The 21,246-nt window shown below is 41.3% G+C and overlaps 1 protein-coding gene across 1 annotated transcript in view; it reads right to left on the bottom strand.

The window, feature by feature from the left end:
- Positions 1–21,246, bottom strand: part of ptprn2 (protein tyrosine phosphatase receptor type N2) — a 108,628-nt gene that overhangs the window by 74,288 nt on the left and 13,094 nt on the right. Inside the window, exons 3-9 of the mRNA XM_028432975.1 lie at positions 16,772–16,885; positions 11,321–11,577; positions 9,218–9,656; positions 8,829–9,125; positions 8,537–8,577; positions 7,591–8,015; positions 4,738–4,824 (exon numbers count right to left, since the gene is read on the bottom strand). Of these exons, the coding sequence (XP_028288776.1) occupies positions 4,738–4,824; positions 7,591–8,015; positions 8,537–8,577; positions 8,829–9,125; positions 9,218–9,656; positions 11,321–11,577; positions 16,772–16,885 (1,660 nt within the window). The remainder of the gene's footprint in view (positions 1–4,737; positions 4,825–7,590; positions 8,016–8,536; positions 8,578–8,828; positions 9,126–9,217; positions 9,657–11,320; positions 11,578–16,771; positions 16,886–21,246) is intronic.

Genomic DNA, 21,246 nt, shown 5'->3' with positions numbered 1-21,246 from the left:
AATATGACAATACTGCGATACAGCAGTACGATGATGCCAAGTTTTCCTCAGTGAAACCGGAAATATTCATCATGGACAAATGACACGAGGAAACATGTTCAGTGCAAGTCAGTTGCAGCTCTTCTTCAAGTTAGTAAGAATTTTAAAGTACCAGAACTGAGCAATCTGTCTATTATCAGGTTCCTTCAGTCTTGTTTATTCAGTCCCAAAAGACTCGCTTTGTTAAAACAGGTGACAAAAATCTGCCTGAGGTGGGAAAATTTCAGCCTGACTGTAATACAAATGAGCTTGTTATTGTAGAATAAGGTGTAATTTTCTCTGCTTACAGTGCAGCGTCATGCTTTATCTTGTCTTCTTTTATATAATCATTCTAAAACACATTTTAGAACATTCCTAAAACAAACTGACTTGTAAGATTGTATGCATTTCCCTTTTCCCCATGGTATCAGCAGACTGTATACAGACAGACGGAGTATTAGGAAAACATGAAAAGCAATGAAGATACAATATAAAATGTGACAAATAAAACGTGTTAAGTATGAGTTTAGTGGAGGACTCAAACGCAGACTCTGAACACAATAGGGCGGGGCAGATAATCAACAAGGCGGGAAACACAAGAGGAAGTAAAACTCACAGAGTAGGCTACACAAGGGAACACGGTTTTCAAAATAAAACAGGAAAACACACCAAAACCCAGGAAAAACACACAACACCAACTATAAACACAGAGGGGACCCCAAGAACAGAAATTTAAACAAAACTATGAACATACAAATATACCAAAAAACTATGAATTTAATAGCAAACAGGAACACTGAACAAACGATCATAACAGCATACATATATATTGCACGCATCATCAACATGCATTCATACTGTTGGGTTTTGGTTTTTGCACTTTTTCTTGCATTTTTTCACCATTGAGGTTTATGCATTTTATTGACTATAGTGTGGCACATACAGTATGTAAAATTTAATGAGGTGTGTTAATAAGTGGCCTTTAGAAGTGTTAGTAGAGCCAGGCTGTAGCAATGCTAACTAGCAGCTGACCAGCAAATTCTCATCTTTCATAATGTCAGGCTATTTCTTTTAGCACAGACTGAAGTGAAATATAAATTAATATATACAAACTCATTATTCAAGCACAGCACAGCACCACAGGAAATACTGTGACTGTAATAGCTCTACTGGTCCACAACCTGAAATGTAAAAAAATCAAAAAACAATTTTAGGTTCAGATTCAGAAAGCATGAGGTGGCTTTGTTTGAACCTCAATTTATGACAGTTTCCTTGACCTAACCAAAGCTGGACTGAGTCTTCCAACAGCCTTTGAAACTAGAATAGAGCCTTTAGTGTAAAACCAACTATAGCCATTACCACCTGTGATATGAGACTGGGTTGTAAAGTAACCTTTGAAAATCTGATAATATTTGTATTTTGTTTCATTCTGATAAAAGCAGCTGCTTCTACCAACTATATATCTGTAAAAGTGGAAATTAAAGAAAAAAATTGCTGTACAGAAATCCACATATTTTATAAGGTGGATCAAATGTCAAGACATTATATTTAATCCATGGTTTATAGACTGTAACTAAGCACACACACGGCTGACTCATACATGTCCCATTTTCCTAGAATCAAAACACCAGTACAGCATCAACTGTACTGTCCTGTTATGTCCTGAAAAGTGCACATACATTTTTAGTGTTCTTCCTGCCAGACTTTACGACAGAGAGTGAGATTCCTCCGACTGCCAGAGTGCTGTGACCCAGACCCACTCACCATCCGTCAGCCCAGTACGGACACTCGGCCAGGAGCAAGATATGAGCCAATACAGCCAGACAGACGGACCCAGCCATGCACCGATGCATTTGTGAGCATGATCACACACATGCTCACACACACACACACACACACGCCTCTGAAAGAAATATGTCCTTCACCTGAGCTCTGTTTGCTCTGTTAAATGTCAATGTTTCCACAATCTTTACCCCAGCCTCAATTCTCCCTGGCCGAGGGTGTTCTTTCTGAGATCTAAATGCATCTCAAATTGAACTGACGTGATTTTTTTTTTTCCCAAGTCACACAAACTGTATTTAAATAAAAACACAGCCGCAGTTGGGAGATGAAGTTAAGATAGATAAGTTATCTGGAGGACCTCACACTGTCTCCTGTGTTATCGGATGCGTGAGCCTGGACTTCATATTAGGTCTGCTGGCGGGACACGAGTGTGTGTGTGCAGACGGGTTTGGCGGGATATTGGCAGAGTGTGTGTGTGTGTGTGTGTGTGTGTGTGTGTGTGTTCCTTCACAGACTATTTGTGAGGACAGACTTGGTGAGTGTGTGTCCCACTCCCCCTAGTGTTTCTGATGGGTAAAACACTTACGTCATCTGAAAAAAAGGCACATGTTCTCTCCAGCCTCTCATCATCCAGAACTACTATTTCAAACCTCTTTTGAAAAGGGAATATTTGCACTGATTGCTGTGGTAGTGAGCTCAAACATAATTGTGTTCTCCATCTGAAAATCCTAACGCACAAAAAAACCCTGCCTCATACTCTCTGTCTGAAAGTCTGTCTGCCCGGCATCATTTTTGAGTGTCTCTTCTCTTCTCTTCCTATCAGGGTTGAAAGAAGTAGGTGAAAAAAAGAGAAAGGCACCTGGAGCAGGGCAGTGTACTCTGACCCAGCTCTCCTACTCCAGCCAACTCATATTCAGACACAGGCTTTCAAAAACACTCACCTGTAGAGGCAGCACAGTAAGAGGCACAACAAGCCTGCGTCACATAGTTCGCCTCATTTCTACATGAATGTGTTTATTATTAAAAAGGAACAAGAAGAGCAAAACAAACATTTCTGTATTTGTTTTCTGTAGAGGTCAGTGTCAATGTAAGTTGTCTTTAGCTCTATATAAGGAATGTGTCTGGAGCTTTTGCACTGGCTTAACAACTTAATGCACTCTGACTCACATGCAGCAGAGTACACTCAGAACTATTATCATACAAAACACTCTTCCTGCTGAATTGGCTATTAGAAGATCCTTTTGTGATAGATACATAGAGGTAGAGGTGGTATCCCTGGGTTACATTGATAGTGATGATTCTTAAGGAGGTTCTGCAGTTATAAAGGGCATTATTTTATACTGAATAAAGATGTATAATTCCAATAAGCATGGAGATCATTGTATCTTTGGTTCAATTACACAGAAGACTAATTTTGATGCAAATTGCAAAAATAATTCTCAAAGATGAACAACACCTTACATCATCTTCCCACCTTAACACCACCTCTCTGGCCCATTCTTATAGCAAAAGCAAGAGTTAGGTAGACTCAGACATCGACATGCAGCCCTACTCCATGGTCCATGTCTGTCTTAATGCAAATGAATCCAAAGTGACCACTTCTGGCAGTTGAGGTTCCAAATACAAACTCTATTTTTGTATTAGAGCAAATAAAAATAAGATGTTATATTTCCTAGCTGCATATTTTTATTCTAGGCACCATCTGAGTGGATTTGCATGCCATTTGTCTCTACTGTCTGTTGAAGGCTCCTTTCCTATGACGCAAAGGGATCCTGACCAAGACTCCATCTGTGTGGAGGGCCAATGTGTGTTAAATATGGACATGCAATATTTTATACCGCATATGACAGAAAACAGGGACAAGCAGAATACTGCCTGTACTTCAGAAATGTGGTTTTTCACTGGTGTGGATATGAATTATAATATTTTGTAATTGTGACTTTCCATCAACATCCACATAATGACATTCATCATTATGTGCATCAGGAGTTGATTCTGTGTAAGTGACATGACAGGTGTAATAACACAATTAACCAAATCAGTGCCAGCCCATGACGTATCCTGCTGTCCTGGCTCATCAAAATGAAATGTAGAAGTTGGATGTGAAGATAGAGATCACAACAACTCCTTCATTGTGAGGTCACTCTGTGTACTCTCGATGCTGCAAAAGTAGACACAGAATGCTCTGACAGTCTCCCCCTCAGCAACTATTATCTGAGCCAGAACGCTCTGTATCTACAGTTGCAGTGTAGCTGCCGCACACTGCAGTGCACCGGCTTTGGTGTTCATATGCTGCGGGTGTTACTGAACCACCCAGACTTCACTTCTCCGGCAGGAGGGTCTTGAAAGGCTTGTCAGATCTTAGGCGAACACATCTCCTTTGCCTCCTACATGGTCTGACACCAAATGTACAGCAGAACCACGGTAAAAGCACAAAACAACCTGAGTTCAAGGACAGTTCGGCTGCTCATTAATATGTTAACCGCCTCCTGCTGGACCACTTTCTCTGTTTCCAGCTCTGTATCCACTGCTGTGTCCATCCTTTCTCTCCCTCTCTTTGCCGCAAACTAAAATCGTTTGATGGCTTGACTGCGCTCATTTTTGACAAAGCGTACAGTGACAATAGTGGCAAGGCAGTAGTTTAAATACAATGGAGACATCAGTATGTGTCTGGAGGTAATTAGGCCTGATTTCTCTCCCTGTGAGAAGTCAAACACTCCAAAAGGTCAGAAAAACAACAAACGCCTACAGTCTCTGGCAGTGTAGCACATTTCTGCACAAACAATCCTTGCAGCGACTGGACAACCTTCGCACTGTTTCCCTGAGCTTAAAGGCACAAAAAAAACAACATTTAAATGTGGCCAATTATCCGATGTTCGATGCATAGCTTGTAAATCATTATTTGTGACAACGTGGGATGTTTGTGTTTGTACATACGAGAGCTGGGTGAGGTCTGCAGCATGGAGGTTCAGTCTCTGGGTCAGACGCTCCATCAAGTCTGTGCCCTGGTCAGCAGTGAGTGAGCTGAGAGAGAAACACACACAAACACACAGTTAAGTGTCACATTTGGAAGTCCATACCCATGCAACATCCGTGTTGGTATGCAGCCATTAAAAAGCTATTTTGTTTAGGAAGATACTGCCACAATTCATACCTACAAATGGGTCATTGCACACAAGCAAAAGCTATGGTTGTCTGAATGAATGTACTACACACATTTGCACACCCGTAGACAGACACACACAAACGCAAACACACAAAGCACCGCGCCAAGGGAAAAGGGATCAGCTGCCTCTTCAGGCTTGGTAAATCACCTGCTTTTTTCCAGCAATGAGACAAACAATAAGGTGCAAATGGAACCTGCATGAGGTGTAATGGCTATATCATATGGACGCTCCTCTTTCTCTCTTCCCTTCTATTCATCTTTCTTTTTCTTCACCTACATTCACTCGTTCCCTCATGCACGTACGCACTCAAAGCAAAACATGATAACACCGAGTACACAAACACACAGGCACGCACGCGCCCTCATGGTGAGATGAGAATAATAAGGTGCAAATGGAATGGAGGTGAAGTGTAATGGTGGTCTGATAAAGCCATGCCTCATCTCAGCTCAGTCCACGGCTGCTCTCTCACTCAGAGAGTAAATCGCCAAGGAAATAGACCAAACAAAGGCAATCTACTGGCCAGCGCATTGTATGGAGGAAATAAGAAGGGCACCCACACAACACACTCACAGAGCTACTTTATTGCTGACAGCTTGACCTGGAATCACTCAGACTGAAGAGTGAACGCAAGGTGACACGCACCAAAAAGTCATGGATCATAATGAGACATTGTTTAAATTTCCTTACCAACCCATGGCAGAGAAATGTGAAATAAACTGGGGAACAATTTCACGCAGGACTGGATATTGAGTGCAACATCACTTACTGTATATGTGTTCTTTTTTTCCTGATTCTCACCATCACTGTGAGGTAGAATAATGCTGAAATATTTTGTATAGCTTGCACTTGACACCACATTACAGCAGCTTCTCTCAAACAGAACACAGAACAGTGTGCTGTGCATGAGTGGCTGATTCACTCCACCTCTGAGAGGAGTGGGAGGGTCTTTTTTCCCTCCACTTTTTGAGGGGTTTTTGAAAGTTAAAGATTCACCGAAGCAATTCCAGACACGTTTGCATCCCTCTGCGGTAATTCCAGCAACTGGAGAGCTCCAGGAGTGACTTGGTTGTTGATGCTAGCACATTTTCCCCCTTGGGTTTTTCCTCTCTGTCTCTTTCTCTTCTATCCATACATTTCCACTTCCTTCCCCCACCCTTACACAGACCACCCCACCTTCTTCCTATTCCCCAAGCCCCCCCACCACCACCACCAACCACAATGTCAGGAGCTGTCAGATAAGCAGGTTTGCGTAGCCTCTCTGCAGGGTTTGAAGCAGCTGGGGATAACAACTGTGCAATCAGGAGGTCTGCAGCAAATACTTCTATAGGCCAACTATAGGTGTCCACTAGGTGGGCTGAGGACAAGGAGGAGGAGGAGACAAAATTTCACTTAGAAGGTGACCTGCTTCTTTCCCCTGGCACATACTTACTGTGTGTTTACGTCTTAATCTGCTATTCCTATTTGTGTGTAGGTGACAATAGCTGTAGCCATCGGACCTTTATGAGACGTGTGTTGAACAGGTGAAGGACACCCAACTGACACTGTGCTTGATAACGCCATAAAGGGATTTGAGAGGGCCAGAGGCGAAGACAGAGTCGATAGCAACTTATCTTTGCTGAGCCTGAGCTGAGTGAGAGGTAAAAGAGAAGGAGGGAGCGGGAGAACTTGGCTACCTTTCCTGACAAAGTATCATCATTAAAGCTGTAATACAGCACACTGAGACCTACACAGTGAGGGATTTATCATCCCTGCTATTGTAATCAGGTACAGCACACACTAAGGATTTCAAACTGTATCTTTTTCCATAAAGACTGAGTGAATATGTGGGTGGTGTTTGACAGAAGCCGCGTCTCTTAAAGACAGTTTTAAGTAAGAGAACAGAGCAGACATACGCTTGTTATTATGGCATTTTAAATGAAACAGGTCCAGTATTATGGCTTGGTAACGGAACAAAAACTGATACTGTATGTAGGAGTTACATTCTAAGACTATTAGACTATTACTTTAGATATACTGTAAATTTATGTCATATACACAAGATGGCAAAACACATACCCTTAAATGTTGTTCAAATATTTAAGCAGGAGAGTTTTTACTGTCTCTCTTTCCCCACATGACGTTTAGGTTTAACTAAACTAAACTGCAACCTTTTCATTTCAACAATGAACAAAAAGATAAATAGAGTAAACACACAGTGCTACACACCACATGGAAGCTAGTTCACGTACAAACATAGCTCTCAATTATCATCCAGTAAATATCAACGTTTTCAGATATTTACTGGATGGAAATTTTTAATCAACAATATATAACACATAATGCATGTTATGAATCAGCTTGTTCTGCTTTTATGGATTGCTTGTTAGCTAGACCTGATTAGCAAGCTAGCTACTATGATGAAAAAGCTAGCAGTCCGATCTGCAGTAAGCTAATAATTCATGTAAGTAGGCAGCTAGTCGTTTGGCCAGCAAGAATTCGACTACTAGTGTTTGAAAAGCAGTAATGTACATTAATTCAGAACTCATTTACATGTATTGTTTTTCTAAAACACCACCAACCAGCCACATAGAGAAGCTGTAAACAGTAAGCAAATATCTATTTAATCTAATTGAATCATACTCACTCTGAGCCAGTGATAATATAGCCAAAGTGTCTGTCCTTCCCTCGGCTGGAAAACTCCTTCACTCCCACATGGACCAGCTGTGTTTTGACTCTCATGTCCTTCTTCTGTGGCTCCTCCAGCTGCTTCTTCCCCGCTGGTGTCTGAACGGCTTGCATCAGCCTCTCCACCTCTGAGTCCACCTGTGTGCCAGGGCCCTCTGCCCCTCCAATCAACTGCAGGGTGGAGCCTTCCTTTGCGGGTACAACCACAGCCTTCTCCTCCCAGAGGCGGGGAGCAGGAACTTGGTCCTGTGTTGTCCGGCTCTGGACGTTCTCCAGCCCAATCATTTTCTGGAGGGGAGCAGGTGGCCCATGGTTGACCTCTGGAGCATCTTCAAAGGGCTCCATGTTGAGGTAGTCCAGCAGCTTAGAGAAGAAGGCTGCATGCTGTATCGAATCAAAGAAAAACTCTCTTTAGAGTGAAAACATTTTCTTCACAATTCTATAAAAGACAATTGATTAAGTTCTGAGGAAATATCATTCATGTGTTGAAAAGAGCCTTCACTCCTCCACTTCACTTTTCTATGACTGACATTAGAAAAATAAGAGTGCCAGTACAAGGTCTAATAACATCCTTTTTCCCTAAATCATTAAAGGGTACATTCAGCTTTACTTATTTGCTGTAGTTTAAAAACAAGATTTGCGACATTGTGTAAAACAATTTTAATTCAAATGGTTCCTTTCAGCGAAAACACTGAGGTAAGACAACAATCAAGGAATTTTCTAAGATTCTGCGGCTGTGCGTTGTCTTTCAGGTTCTGATAATTCAACAGTAAACGCTAGTCTGCACAGCTTTCAAATTATCCCTATTTGAAGTAGCATTCAAAAGAGAATAAAGTGTAAGTTTGGACATGTCTCGCTCCCTGAGAAACCAATTTGTTGGTTGAGCAGAGTAATTTTAAATTCACCTTGTCAACAGGCTCTTTGTCTGCACCGTCTATTTGTTGGCCTGGAAACAAACACAATGTATGTGAGCAGATTGTGAGAAAACTGAAAGTTCTGTTTCATATTTAGCAAAGAAACATAGTTGTGACTCAAAGAAAGACTTAAAAATACATTTGGCAGCTCTTTGTATGAGGATTATATAAACAAAGCCTTATTAAAACATTTCTAAACTTACAATGCCTTACATTTATGGCACAAATACTAAACATAACTAATATAAATGTGGCTGCCTGCTTTTATTACAGAAACACTAACCTTGCTGTTTCACTTTTAGTGTGTCTTTTTGGTTTACATCCGACCCCTTATCTGATTTCAGGTCCTGGTTTTGATTCAGAGTCATTGCTGCCTGTGGCTCCCTGTTACCCTTCATGCCCCCCTTGGCGTCAGTGGCTCCTAGCTCTGGCTGGGCCTCAAGTGCAGGTCGCTCCTCATCCGCCTCATGCAGAGCTGCTGTGATGACCTCTGCCAGCTGGTCCAGGTCTTTGTTCATGAAAGAATCCATGTCGATGCTATGCCTCCCCAGCTGGTTCACCATATTCTGGATAAACCGATCTAGACAGAATGAAAACAATGGAAAACCCCAAAATCAGATTATATATAAATAAATATGAATAACAAGAAGTAAAAAACAAAACGTATATTACCGTCCATGCCACTAAGAGCCGTTTTTGGATGGTTTGAGGCAGCCTTGAACAGCAGTCTGTCCAGATTAGGCCTTTGGGTTTTGGATCCAAAAGCAAGTTGAGTCTTTGGCTCTGTGTGGTCACTCGGAGCTGGCTGCAATGAGCTGAGGTAATGGAGCTTCTCTTTGGGCCACACAGTTTTAACATCCTGCTCCGTACCTGGAGACCCCGCAAGAAGCCTCTCCAGATGGTTGGAAATGGACTTGCTCCTTCCTGGGCCCTGGTTGGAGAAGGTTGTACTGAGCTTGGGGTGCCTGCCCTCTCCACTTTGGGTAAAGACTTTGGTGACTGGAGGCTGGCCAGCTCCTTTCTGCAGGCTGTAGACAGTGGTCTCTTTCCAGCCTTGCTGGGGTTTGGGTCGGCTGGGCTCCAAAGGACTATCAGACTGGATGTCTTCATTCTAAAACACAACAGTGTAACCACATTTAGCATACCCCTATAGATGGACTACAGGCAAGCTTAGCATGTTAACTACTGTAGTATGCTGACTATGATGACAGGCTGCAGTAGTCAGCTGGCAAATTTGCTTAGTTTGAAGCCAAGTGATCTCTTTATGTAACCTCAGCTTTCATGTATTACTTACCTACACCAGCTAGCATACTAATATTAACATGAGTTAAAGTGGCTAAATACAGTGTCATAAAGCTGCTAGTGTTCAATTCTTGTTGGTTGAAGTGACCACATTTATCTGATAAATCTTTATCCATGTCCGAGCTCTGTACCAGTCCCTTTTTTCCCTTCATGAGAACATTAAATGGGTTGTACTGGGTCAGCATTGTTGTGACAGCCTTTAGTTTAAAAAGAGAAGCAACCTAGGCTCGACGAGACAGGACAGGATATGAATAGGGATTCTAGATCAAAGACAACTGCCCTTGGAAATTGCATTATGGAAATCGTAGATGAGATAGTGTCACTCAAAGAGTAATTTCATGCATTGCCACAACACACAACAAACTTTAAAAGCATATGCCTCCTGTCAGAGAAGTAGCTGCAATCCCTTATCTAAAAGGAAAAAATGGAGTCATCTGATTTCTAAGTTAGCCATATGAGTTTATATGTCACAATGAATAATTTATCTACATTACAATGCGCTGCTTCGCAGGCATTTAGAGGCCTTTTAACAATTTGGCATTGTAGCTGGTATGAATACTGGCACCGAAATGTGTGATTTTGTCTTTTCTTCTCTCTATGAGGAAGAGGAATCATTCTCTTCATCTGAATCATAAGTGCCCACGCTTCAGTTCAGCATACAGTACATCCGATCCCCTGAACAGCATTATTATCCATGTCACTGCTGCACTAATACGAGCTATCTCCCTCGGTGCCATTTTCTGTCCTTCAAATGTATATAGAGAAAATGTCAGTCTCTCCAAGCCAGGCATACTGAGAGGCCATAATGGCATTAGCACAGCAAGGCGGGAGTGCTCTCCCATTCATGCTAACCATGTTTGCCTTTTTCCATCACACTACACAACAAAGGGCCTCATTTCATCAATAAGGAAGGTCCTGAACTCTTCAACTTTGCATTATGGCTGCACTGACACAGCAGCAGGATGTGGCTCGGCTATGAAGGATGCAGAGCACATTTCACACAAAGCTGGGGTTCCACCCTAAATATAAGGACTGAATAATGTAAAGAGGTGATGGAAGATCTTTGTGTTAAAAGGGTTCCTGCTCAGCGGGAGAGGGTGAGACGATAGAAAGCAAGAAACAAAGGCAAAGCAGGGACAAGGGGGCGACCCCAGCGTATGACAGATACTGACTCTTTGTCAACAAGGAATAGGAAGAGGTGCAGCCAAAATTTAATTTACTTTAATTTAAGGAAAATGTGTTTTTATTATATACAGTAATCCCAGCCCTGATCAACCTAACTGATCAACCAAGCTGCTGGGTTTCATTTGAGTCACTTACATAAACATTTAAAAAATGGAGAATAGAGATACTGTTGTTTGGTCTTTGTACATTACAGGTTACACTTTATGTAAAATGTCTTTATTTATAATTTTATCAGGTTTTCACACCTGCTGCTTCCACACACTACTACACAGTGTGTTGGCCTCTCACCTGAACCTTGGCTGTCTCTCGCTGAACTCCTGGCTGCCCGTCTACCTCGGCCTGTTGCAGAAATCCCAGCCCCGTCAGGTACTTCTGAAGATTCCTGCTCAGTTCTCCGTGTGCGGGCCTCAGTGTCCTGTCTCTTGCACTGCTGTGGGCCGTCTGGGTAATTTGAGGTGTGGCCTGATGGCGGAGGGGGATTCTCCTCAATTTGGAGAGCTCTCTAGAGATGACCTGCTGAGTGATGTCGTCCTGCCACGTGAAACCTGGAGACATAGATTGAAATTTGAAATATCAAGCAGCTCACTGCACTGATTTACTCATTTACTACAGCTGTATGAACTACTGTAGTAAACAAATACAACAAACACCTAATAATGGAATTATACAGGTTAAATGAAAGAGTATCCTTTGGGCTGCTGGGACCAAACTAAGGATTAGTTGAGTGATAAACAATTGTTAAATCCCTAAAATGTCCAAAAATACCTATTTAAAGTTCCAAAGAACTAGACCCTGTATATGTGTATGTAGCATATGATTCTCAAAGATCGTGTTCCTCAACAAGTATTGTCTTGTTTTGTATAAACTTCACTGTTTTAAATTAAATATTATTTGTGGAAATGTTTTTATTTGACTGCAGAGTAAACATGAGAGTACAAAACAAAACAGAAAATCTTAAAGAGAGGAGGAGGTCCAAAACGTCTGACACACTAAAAGGAAGACACAACTACACATGCAGAAATGTAGAGACATGTGTATACACAGACATGTAGACACACACACACGCCACAGCCAGTCAACAAGCCTGGGGAGAATGTCACACTGTGGCCTGACGCCGTGCCAACATCTCTGCTAATTGCCAACACATAGCTGGGATGCAGAACTCCTGGGCAGGGGCAAAGCTCGGTGGTGCCAGGACCAGATGGAGCTACCCAAGCAAAAAAGATACCCAAAACATGGCCCCATTCCCAAAGAGCCGTGAGGCACAGGATTCCATCAGCAAAGAGAATATAAATACCAAAGATATTATACTTTTTTAAAGAGCCAAGATGTTCATTGATGACACTTCCATTCTGGTGCAGAAGTATTTTTTAATGAGAGACAAGTCATTATGTGGTGGTATGGGTTCAGATTCCTACCTGCTATACACCTCATCTTTTAACAGACTCATCATCTAAAGAAACAATGCGATTCTTAATGACGTGGACGTGTTTATTAACAACAAACTGGGCAGAAATATGTGAAGAAATGAATGTATCAGCACTGGAGAATGACTTCATTAGCCTGGTTTCACACCCACAGACACTGGATATTCTCATAGATATTCATAAGCACCAGATGAGGATCTGAGCAATGCAGAGCAGCTACAGATGCCTCCAGTCATTCTTGGCAGCACTGAATGGAGCACAAAGCAGCGTATGTTGTCACTGTTCTGGAACGCGGCTCAGCCATCCATTCATACAACAATGACAGTTAACTACCCATGGCTTACCCGATGTGGTGTATACTTTGCTATATGTTACCATGATGATCATCATTTATGATATCATGAGCAGTGGTGGGGAAATCATGTCTGGCCTCAGCCCTAAAGGATCCATATGGTACCTGCAGTTTATCGCAGCCGGTTAAATGGGTTCAGAGTGAGATAGCACCACAACAGGATGATGCTGGCTTCATTGACTGTGACACCTCTATCCCCCTGTGTCTCTTGGGGGAGACACTCATTTCCATACATACTATGTTGTGTGTGTCTCTGATGGGCACACCACTTGAGGGAAAAGGTATACCAGTGCAAATTACAAAATCAAAATGAGCCATTTTGTAAAAAGAAAAAGTCAGGAAGAAGAGTGGCGGGGCCTCTATGGTCGGGTTCCTCTCAATCAACCTCTCAGCTGATTATCCTGGCTCTGAGAAGCTAAATGTCATGCAAATTCGTCTGTAAGTCCAAAGAAAGAGCAAGTTCCATCATCAAGTGCTGCTGCTTTTTGCCTGTTAAGGATAGCATCCCGTCTCAGGCAAATGCCTCAGTTAATTAACGCCTTGCCATTAGCGCAACAGCTTTCAAACAAGCTAGATATTTCTGTTGGCCTCCTGTCTGTTTTTTGTGTGACAGAGAGAGAGAAGCAGAGAGGGGGCCTCCTAAATATTCAAAGCCTATTAGATGAGATCCTGTCTACATGTCTTGTTGTTTCATCTGGTGGTTTTGAAATGCAGATTTCTCCCTTTCCTTTACTTCGGTCCACCAACTGATTTTAGAGGCATTAATGGAAAAGAGCGTGAATAATTTAGCAGTGAGGTCTACCTAATTAGTCAAAATGAAATGTGTCACTCCAAATAAGACACATATATTACTGCACAATGCAATTCTGAGGCAGGTGACAAAATCTGAATAAATGAATATGTTTTATAATTATAATTATCTTATTTCTGCAGCTTATACCATAATGACAATTTTGCATATTCACAATAATTACTATTGATCTAATTACTTATATTGAACTAAAGATGGGGGTCTTTACATATATAAACTTTATGTTAAGCTTCATCAGTAGGTGGCAAAAACCTAAGTAACAAGAAAATAATGTGGTAAAATTCAAGCTAGCCACTGGTCCAGTGTGAGACTGCTGAGTAAAATCGTGTTAGAGGGGATGACAGCTCACCAGTGTGGGAGTTTTTTGGATAGCATAAAGACAGAATAGGAAAAATGACAGGATGCTAGTGATAGACACCCCAGTCTGCAGGACAAGCTAAATGACACTACATTTAAACAAGATCATTTTGCTCAGAGTAAAACTCTTCAGCAGAAATTAGTACAGACAGATTCACACAGACATGGAGTCACACTGAATGACTCAAAAAAGTTGCTGTCCTCATAACAACCCAAGTTTTCACACAGCATGATGTGTGTGATCTGTCCTCTCCAGTACTATCTGTAGCAAGGTTGTGAAGGCACAGACAAGGCAGAACATGAGGAAGAGGCACAATAGATTTTTTTGCTTGTCTACCAAAGACAACTCTTTTTGCACAGGAAGCAAAGTAGGACCATGAGTACCCATCGTTTCAGTGGCACTGGAGGGACCTGCTGTCAGTTTATGGTCAGTGACTTTCCCTGACTGATGACTCCTGTCAATGGAGCTAATGCAAATGTCACAATGCATCATCTAACTTGACTTGTCTGTACTATGAGATCTGCTCTCCAATGGGTCAGGAGGTCAATCGACTGCAGGTTACTGTAGTTTAACATCGTCCATCAGCTGTTACATCCTGACATGATTCTTTTTGATGTTTGGCATATGGAGCTTGACAGCATAAACACTGACCATTGCAAGAAAGAAGAAACAATCAGTCTTATAGTCTGTCTTGGAGTGAAGCTGCTAAGCCTTGCCTGCCACCCTTAGTTATTGTTGCAGTGTGGAAATAGTAGTCCCTTTTTTGCACAACATGTGATGGGAGATTTTAGTCTTTGGGTAGGTAACCGCAAGCTAGTTAGCTTATATCATACTAGATAAAGACACAGTAAAACTAGCTGCTAGGCTATTATACATTATACAATTGCAGGATCTACAAACACACACATATTTAGCAGAGCCATAATGATTCCAAAGCAGTTTGACAGCAGCTTGCCTATGAAATGTGTAGACACACTGTGAGTGCACATGGTGAATACTAAAGTCGGCTGGCTTTGGGTGCCGTGTAATATAAAAGTCATCTGCAGTTGAATGACAGTGCTGTGCATTCAGAAGGTATTGTGGTGAAAATTTAATACCAGACAATGTGCACTGCCAGTGGGGACACATCCAGACAACCCGAGCCCTTTTGTGCAAGGGTCAATTTCTATTGATCTGAATGACATTGGTGTTGTGAGCAGAGATTGTGCGATTTCTACCTGCTCTGATGCAAGATAAAGAGGATTGTAAATCAATGCCATTGATGTCGTACCACATCTTTTTTTCTCTCTCTCCTTCATCTCTTCAATTTAGGTTACAGTATGTTGGTCTCCACAAAAAAAAGGTCCCCTACGTCTCAAAGATGACACTTCAATAGCCATTTAAGCTGATAAGAATAACATACCAGCAAGCATTAGCAGTGCATTGTGGACTCGTATGAAGATAATGCTCTGTGTCTGTGGATATGATTCAACAAGGCAGAAAAGGGGGAAATCTTTCAAAGTGATGATGTCATGTCTGTAAATGGGCGTCTTAATGCATGAGGTCAGAGAACGCGTCTCGTGATGAAAAGAATTAAACACTGCTCAAAACGGAGCGGAAAAAAATTACACACCAGATCTCTTCTCATCCTCCTCACTCTCATTTGTTTATTTCTAAACAGTAATTAGAATAAATGTGTGGTCTCGCCTGGCTTAATATTCATCACTGCATTTTTTTTTTTCCTTTTTTCATTTCCTGTGGCCGACTGCTTAGACTTAATGATTTTCAACGCTGGTTCATGCCTGTTAAAAGATATTAAGCTGAGAGTGGCCTGCAAAGCCAGTGTTTGGAGGGCTGATGTCTGCAATCATGGTCTGAGTTAAAGGTTTCTACTGCCCCCTGGTGAGTCATGGCTGCAGTTGCAGGCTGCAGAATACACAGTATGTTAAAGAATATATGTAGAAAAAAACATGTTCTCATATATTTTGAATGATGAACTTTACCCACATAATAATTCCAAAACTGTGTCTTTATACTGTGTGTATTTTTTTTTTACTAATATTTGCTTTTATGCAGGAAATATTTAAATAAAATGAAAAAAAAATCCCATTTGCTTCTGTTTCCAACATAAACACAGTTCATGTTATTTATTGATGGCAGCAGACTGCCTAGAGGCTGCAGTCACTCTTGTATTGTTCACAATGTCACAAAACAGCAGCAACTGCTCAGAACAAGACATGAATATCAAATCCTCCTTATTTAAATTACAGCACTGACAAGAGGAGCTGATGAGACTCTTAAAATATTTGTTAGCCCAAGGAAATTCAGCATGACTCCAGGTTAGAAAACAAGAATTCTTGAATTGCTACTATAGCTGCATTCATAATGATCTATATAGTTACTTTTGCTATGAAGACGTCTTTTTATAAAAATGCATAATAGCCTGGAGATGTAACCTGTTATAACAAGCGCATTAGTAGCTGCCATTGACTGGGTCTGATGTGATTAGACTGCACACCTCAAGAGTTACTCATCCACAAAATTAGCTCTAAATGTTCTACCAGCATACAGCATATAAGCCAATTATATTGGTTTGGTGATGATGGCAAAACAATAGCCTGATATGAGTCAAATGACCTGTTCTAGCTCTGTGGTAGGATGTACTGTTCTAGCCAAAGGGACAGCTTGGCTTATTTGGCTGGCGTCACACAATGGCAGTTAACAAGCATTTGCTGTAAGCCCTGTATGTGACTGATGCAGAGCAGGGAAAAAGTAAAAGAAACGCGGACAAACGCAGACAGGCAATTTGTACCTCTGTGAGCCAGTTTCTGTAGGAGGATCCTGAGGCGCTGCAGAGCTGAGGAAGAAATATCGTATGTGTACAGGTCTGCACCCGCCAACTCCTGGCACCTTCCAAACACTCCATCTACAGAGGGAGAAGAGAGGAAAATGTTGAAAACAGGCTCATAAAAGATGTTTGTTTGAAACACACAAAACACATTCAAGCAGCACATTTTTTTGCTTTTGATAATGTAAACTCTACTGGCTCAGATAAAATGCTGTAATGGTGCAAGGCACCTGCCGAGTTTCGTACCTCTGATTTCCCAGTTTTGGGGGAGCTAATAGCTGCTATTTTTCCTCTGACAACACTATGATAAGCAGGCGTTCATGGCAGGAAGGACTTTATCAGGGACCCTGGTAATCTCCCTATCAGCAGGCCTCTTGCTTCACTCAATAGAGGTTGCTAGGCAACCCACGCCACAGAGCCCCTATCAGGCCTATAATTCAATGGCTGGTCTAGACCTCTGAAGGATGCTGAAGCTCGGGGGGTCAGAAAGCAGCGAGCAGATGTAAGGCCTGGAATATAAATGACCCGTGTTGTCACCTTCTCTCAGCTGGGGAAGATAAATCCATGCATCTTATTGGCAAAACTCAATGAAAGGAAAGTCCAGCACAGAGATGATCTCTGGAGATGAATCCTGCAGATTCAATCTGAGACTGATTACCTCTGAGTGTGTGTGTGCAGTCATGCATACTACCATGTGAGAGTATGTGCATTGGATGCCACTGTGATTAGATGGGATGTAATGATGTAAATCAACACTTGGTCATGCACTGCAGCTTCTCATTAATTAGCCCCAAGATGTTGGGCAATGATGGGAAATATCAATAATAAGACTGATGCTGACTGACGTACGAGGAACAACAGAACACACAACAACTAGTGTCCATTACACAAGACAATTTTCTGTGTTCTCCTTTTTTACTGGGATTATAAAAGATAGATGAGTACAAATTCACCCATTTAGGATCAATCCTCTTTATCAATCACAACCATTCTGACACAAAGTGGGGAATCATTTTTCCCCTTAATCCAAAACGGTTAATTCCAGTGCCCCGTTCACTATAAAATCCAAGGAGGGATGATTACAAAGATAATTATGTGAAGTCTGATGAGGTTTTAAATTGAATTCTAATTCTAAATGAGATGCGGGTGTTTTCCTGTGACCCGTTAAATGACAGCTATGTACAGGAGAAAGCCTGTGGGAGGTGTTTGAATTTGCATAAACAACACAGTACAACGCTCAGGAGTTATTTTAAGCTCTCAGACAGCGCAGAGGAAAACTTGCCACCTACAGACACACAGATCATTGCAGACGTGTGCATCACAACACATCAACTGTCTCTTCACCACTAGCCCCCATTCGTACTAATGAAATCACTGCTGACACAGTTAATATTGTCACTAAATAAGGTATATTTTGAGATTAACATTCCCAGTTACACATATACAACACATATTATGTAAGAAATGAAGCGAGGCTGGTGACATAACAAGTGACAGGAAACTGTTAAATGTTTGATGCACTGCATCCCTTGCCGGTTTCCATGGCGATGGCACACGTTACTTCCTTCTCCGTTGTTAGGGACATTCCCGATAGCAACCAGACACAGAGGGATTTAGAGAATTAAATATAGAAGGCAGGTCTTCTTCTTACAATGAAGAATTCCTTGTTTGGCAAATGTTGATTGATTTATGGAGGAGATACTGAGACATCACAAAGAACTGTTCTGTCTTTTTATATATTCTCAGTATACTGGGAGTATTAAAATAAACAGCAACGGTTCATTGAATTTGACAGCTTGCAGGGAAACAGCCTTCTTTAAAAACAACATTTTAATTCCAGGCCTGGAGGAGCACAGCATGATCTGGGTGCACAGAGGTTTGTCCAAAGCTCAAAATAACAAACAGCAATGTGCTTGAATAGATATAAAAATATGTCAGCATTACTGCAAAGGCGGTAGGTCCAACACTTTCATCCTATTAGCGACTGAAACAACGTCTATTAACAGTGAAGAACACAAGTGTTTTCCTAATGATCACCAGTCAGACTGAAGGAAATATTACACTGACAACAGATCAATGTATGCCTCCCTGTAAGACAAGGTGGCAACGTAATGAAGGAAAATATCCATTGATCAATGCAATCAATAATACTTAAAACAGACCAAAGAAACAATTGATTGGTCCCTAGACCCTATAAATCACCTCACTAAAGAGAAGCTGTATGGATAAGCAGAATAAAGAAGATATTCAGCCAAAATAACTGTGCAGAGCTTTAAATCCAGACACCATCTCCTCCCACTGTGACAGACAGAACGACAGCCGGCTACTGCTAAAGCTTTTTAAACTGTGAAAGCTAATGCTCTGGGATAACAGGAGCAAACACTAAAGCTGACAGCAAAGCATTTTTAAAAGACTGTACGTCGAGAAGAGAGGCAGACAGACCCAAGAGACAAATTAAGACGTATTGGAACAGGTGTATTAGCTAAGCAACTCATGTCATGTCATGAGAATGAATGGGCTCAAATGAATGCAGTGAGACTGGCCAGATGCAGTGGGCTAATGAAGAAAGGTACAGGAACAAAAGCTAAAGTGATCAGGATATGATTAATGAAGTGTTTACAGGTTATTCTGGGCTTTTTTCATGTGACATGCAGCTTTGAAATGATAATTATATTTATGCACGCTCTGCAATGCACATGTAAATACAGAAATGAATAAAGATAAAGCCAACTCTCAGAGCTACATCAAAACAGCAACTCCATCATTACAGTTTTATTTTTATTAACACATCTGCGCCTTTCCCCCAGAGAGCTTTTGTCTTTTGTTAAACCCTTTACGACATCTTTTATCTTTAATATTTTACCGTCTCTTTACTCAGCACTTCATGTTTCATTATCTGTGGATCTGAACCCCCACCCCAGTCTGGGTGCTTTCTTTTTTTTTTTTTTTTTTTGGATTATAGTGACACTTATACTCTTATACTCTGTACTTAACTGCATTTAATGTAACTTGATACCTCTGGCACAAGAATTTCCTTCGGGATTAATAAAGTTTTATCTTATCTTATCTTATCTTATCTTATCTTTCTCTCTCTCCATGCAGATGATATTTGGATTTTGTGGGTAAATTGTTTATGCTGCAGTAGCACTGATCAATAGAAGCATCACCTAAATCATTTAAATTTAAAATACAGTGCAAATGTTTCAGACAATATTGGCCCGAATGGAAGCAAGATAACCACCGATCGATACAACACTGTTGGTTAAGTGTTTAATAAGAGCCCCGGAGGGAAACGTGTAGCACTTATCCATGTAGCACTTATCCGCTGTACTTTAGTTTAGCTTATCATACCAGTAAGCCACAGACTCCGGAGAGCTGCATCAAATTAAAATGCCTTTCTGGGTAATCATATATCGTTTTAGAAGAAGCTCTAGAAGAGTATTCCCCTAAAGATGAGCAAAGATTTGAAGAGGTTGCAGCAAAAAAAGAGACATGACCGCAGAAGACTGATTGTAGAAGAAGATACTTAATCAATCATACAACCTCGAGTGAAGGAAGCCTCCCTTTAATCAGCTGCTATTTTTTTCTATACAGTATCAAACAGTAGATTTCACCCAAGCATCTGGGAAGTAAATCAATGCAATTTTGCTTAGATGGTGGTATATCATGAAATATTGTCATTTTAAACTTCACTCATGTAATGCACAATTATAAAACAACACAGGTGAAGTAACACATAACTCATGGAGTTATGAGTGGTGGATATTTGTAGTTAATTTGAACAAATCCAATAAGCTGAGCCTCACCAGACCTGTTCAGAGCCTATCTTTCTGCAAACCAGACAATAAACAATGAAAAGTTTTAACTGGCACACAGCAGTGAGATAGCCAAGCATATTTAAAATGATACAGAGAGGAGCTCAACGTCACAACCCTTCCCTGCCCTCAGCCACCTTGCATGGCAACAGTCGATGGGTGAAGAAGGGAGCGGCTGGCCCAGCCCAGAATAAACCAGGTTACTCCTTTAGGGACCTGGGGAAGAGTCGAAGTGGCAGACCTAGTTACTCCCACTCATCATCTGTCTGTGCAGTGGCTGCTGCTCATCAGGATTCCAATGGGGAGTGACAGAGCATACAGGCTCATGAAGCAACTAAATAATGCCTCATTACTCACATATTAGGTACAACATTAGTTTAATATCAGAGTTTTTTGCTTGTATGTGTGTCTTTAGCGAACATTGTGTAATTCTGTAATTACAGTTTGAACATGTGAAAACAGAGCTGTAGATGAAAGATGTAGAGGAAGACACAAATCTCTTAAGAAATCAGCATCCACATTATATCTTTGCATGTTAGTCTAATGTGTCCACACCAACTGTACAGCCCTTGTGCCTGCCTGTGGGTATTTTTCTGTTGAAGCGTCAGCAATTTCCTTCTATGA

Source organism: Parambassis ranga, chromosome 20 (genome assembly GCF_900634625.1).
Source record: "Parambassis ranga chromosome 20, fParRan2.1, whole genome shotgun sequence".
NCBI classification, from domain to species: Eukaryota; Metazoa; Chordata; class Actinopteri; family Ambassidae; genus Parambassis; species Parambassis ranga.
This window is presented reverse-complemented; position numbering and strand designations above follow the sequence as displayed.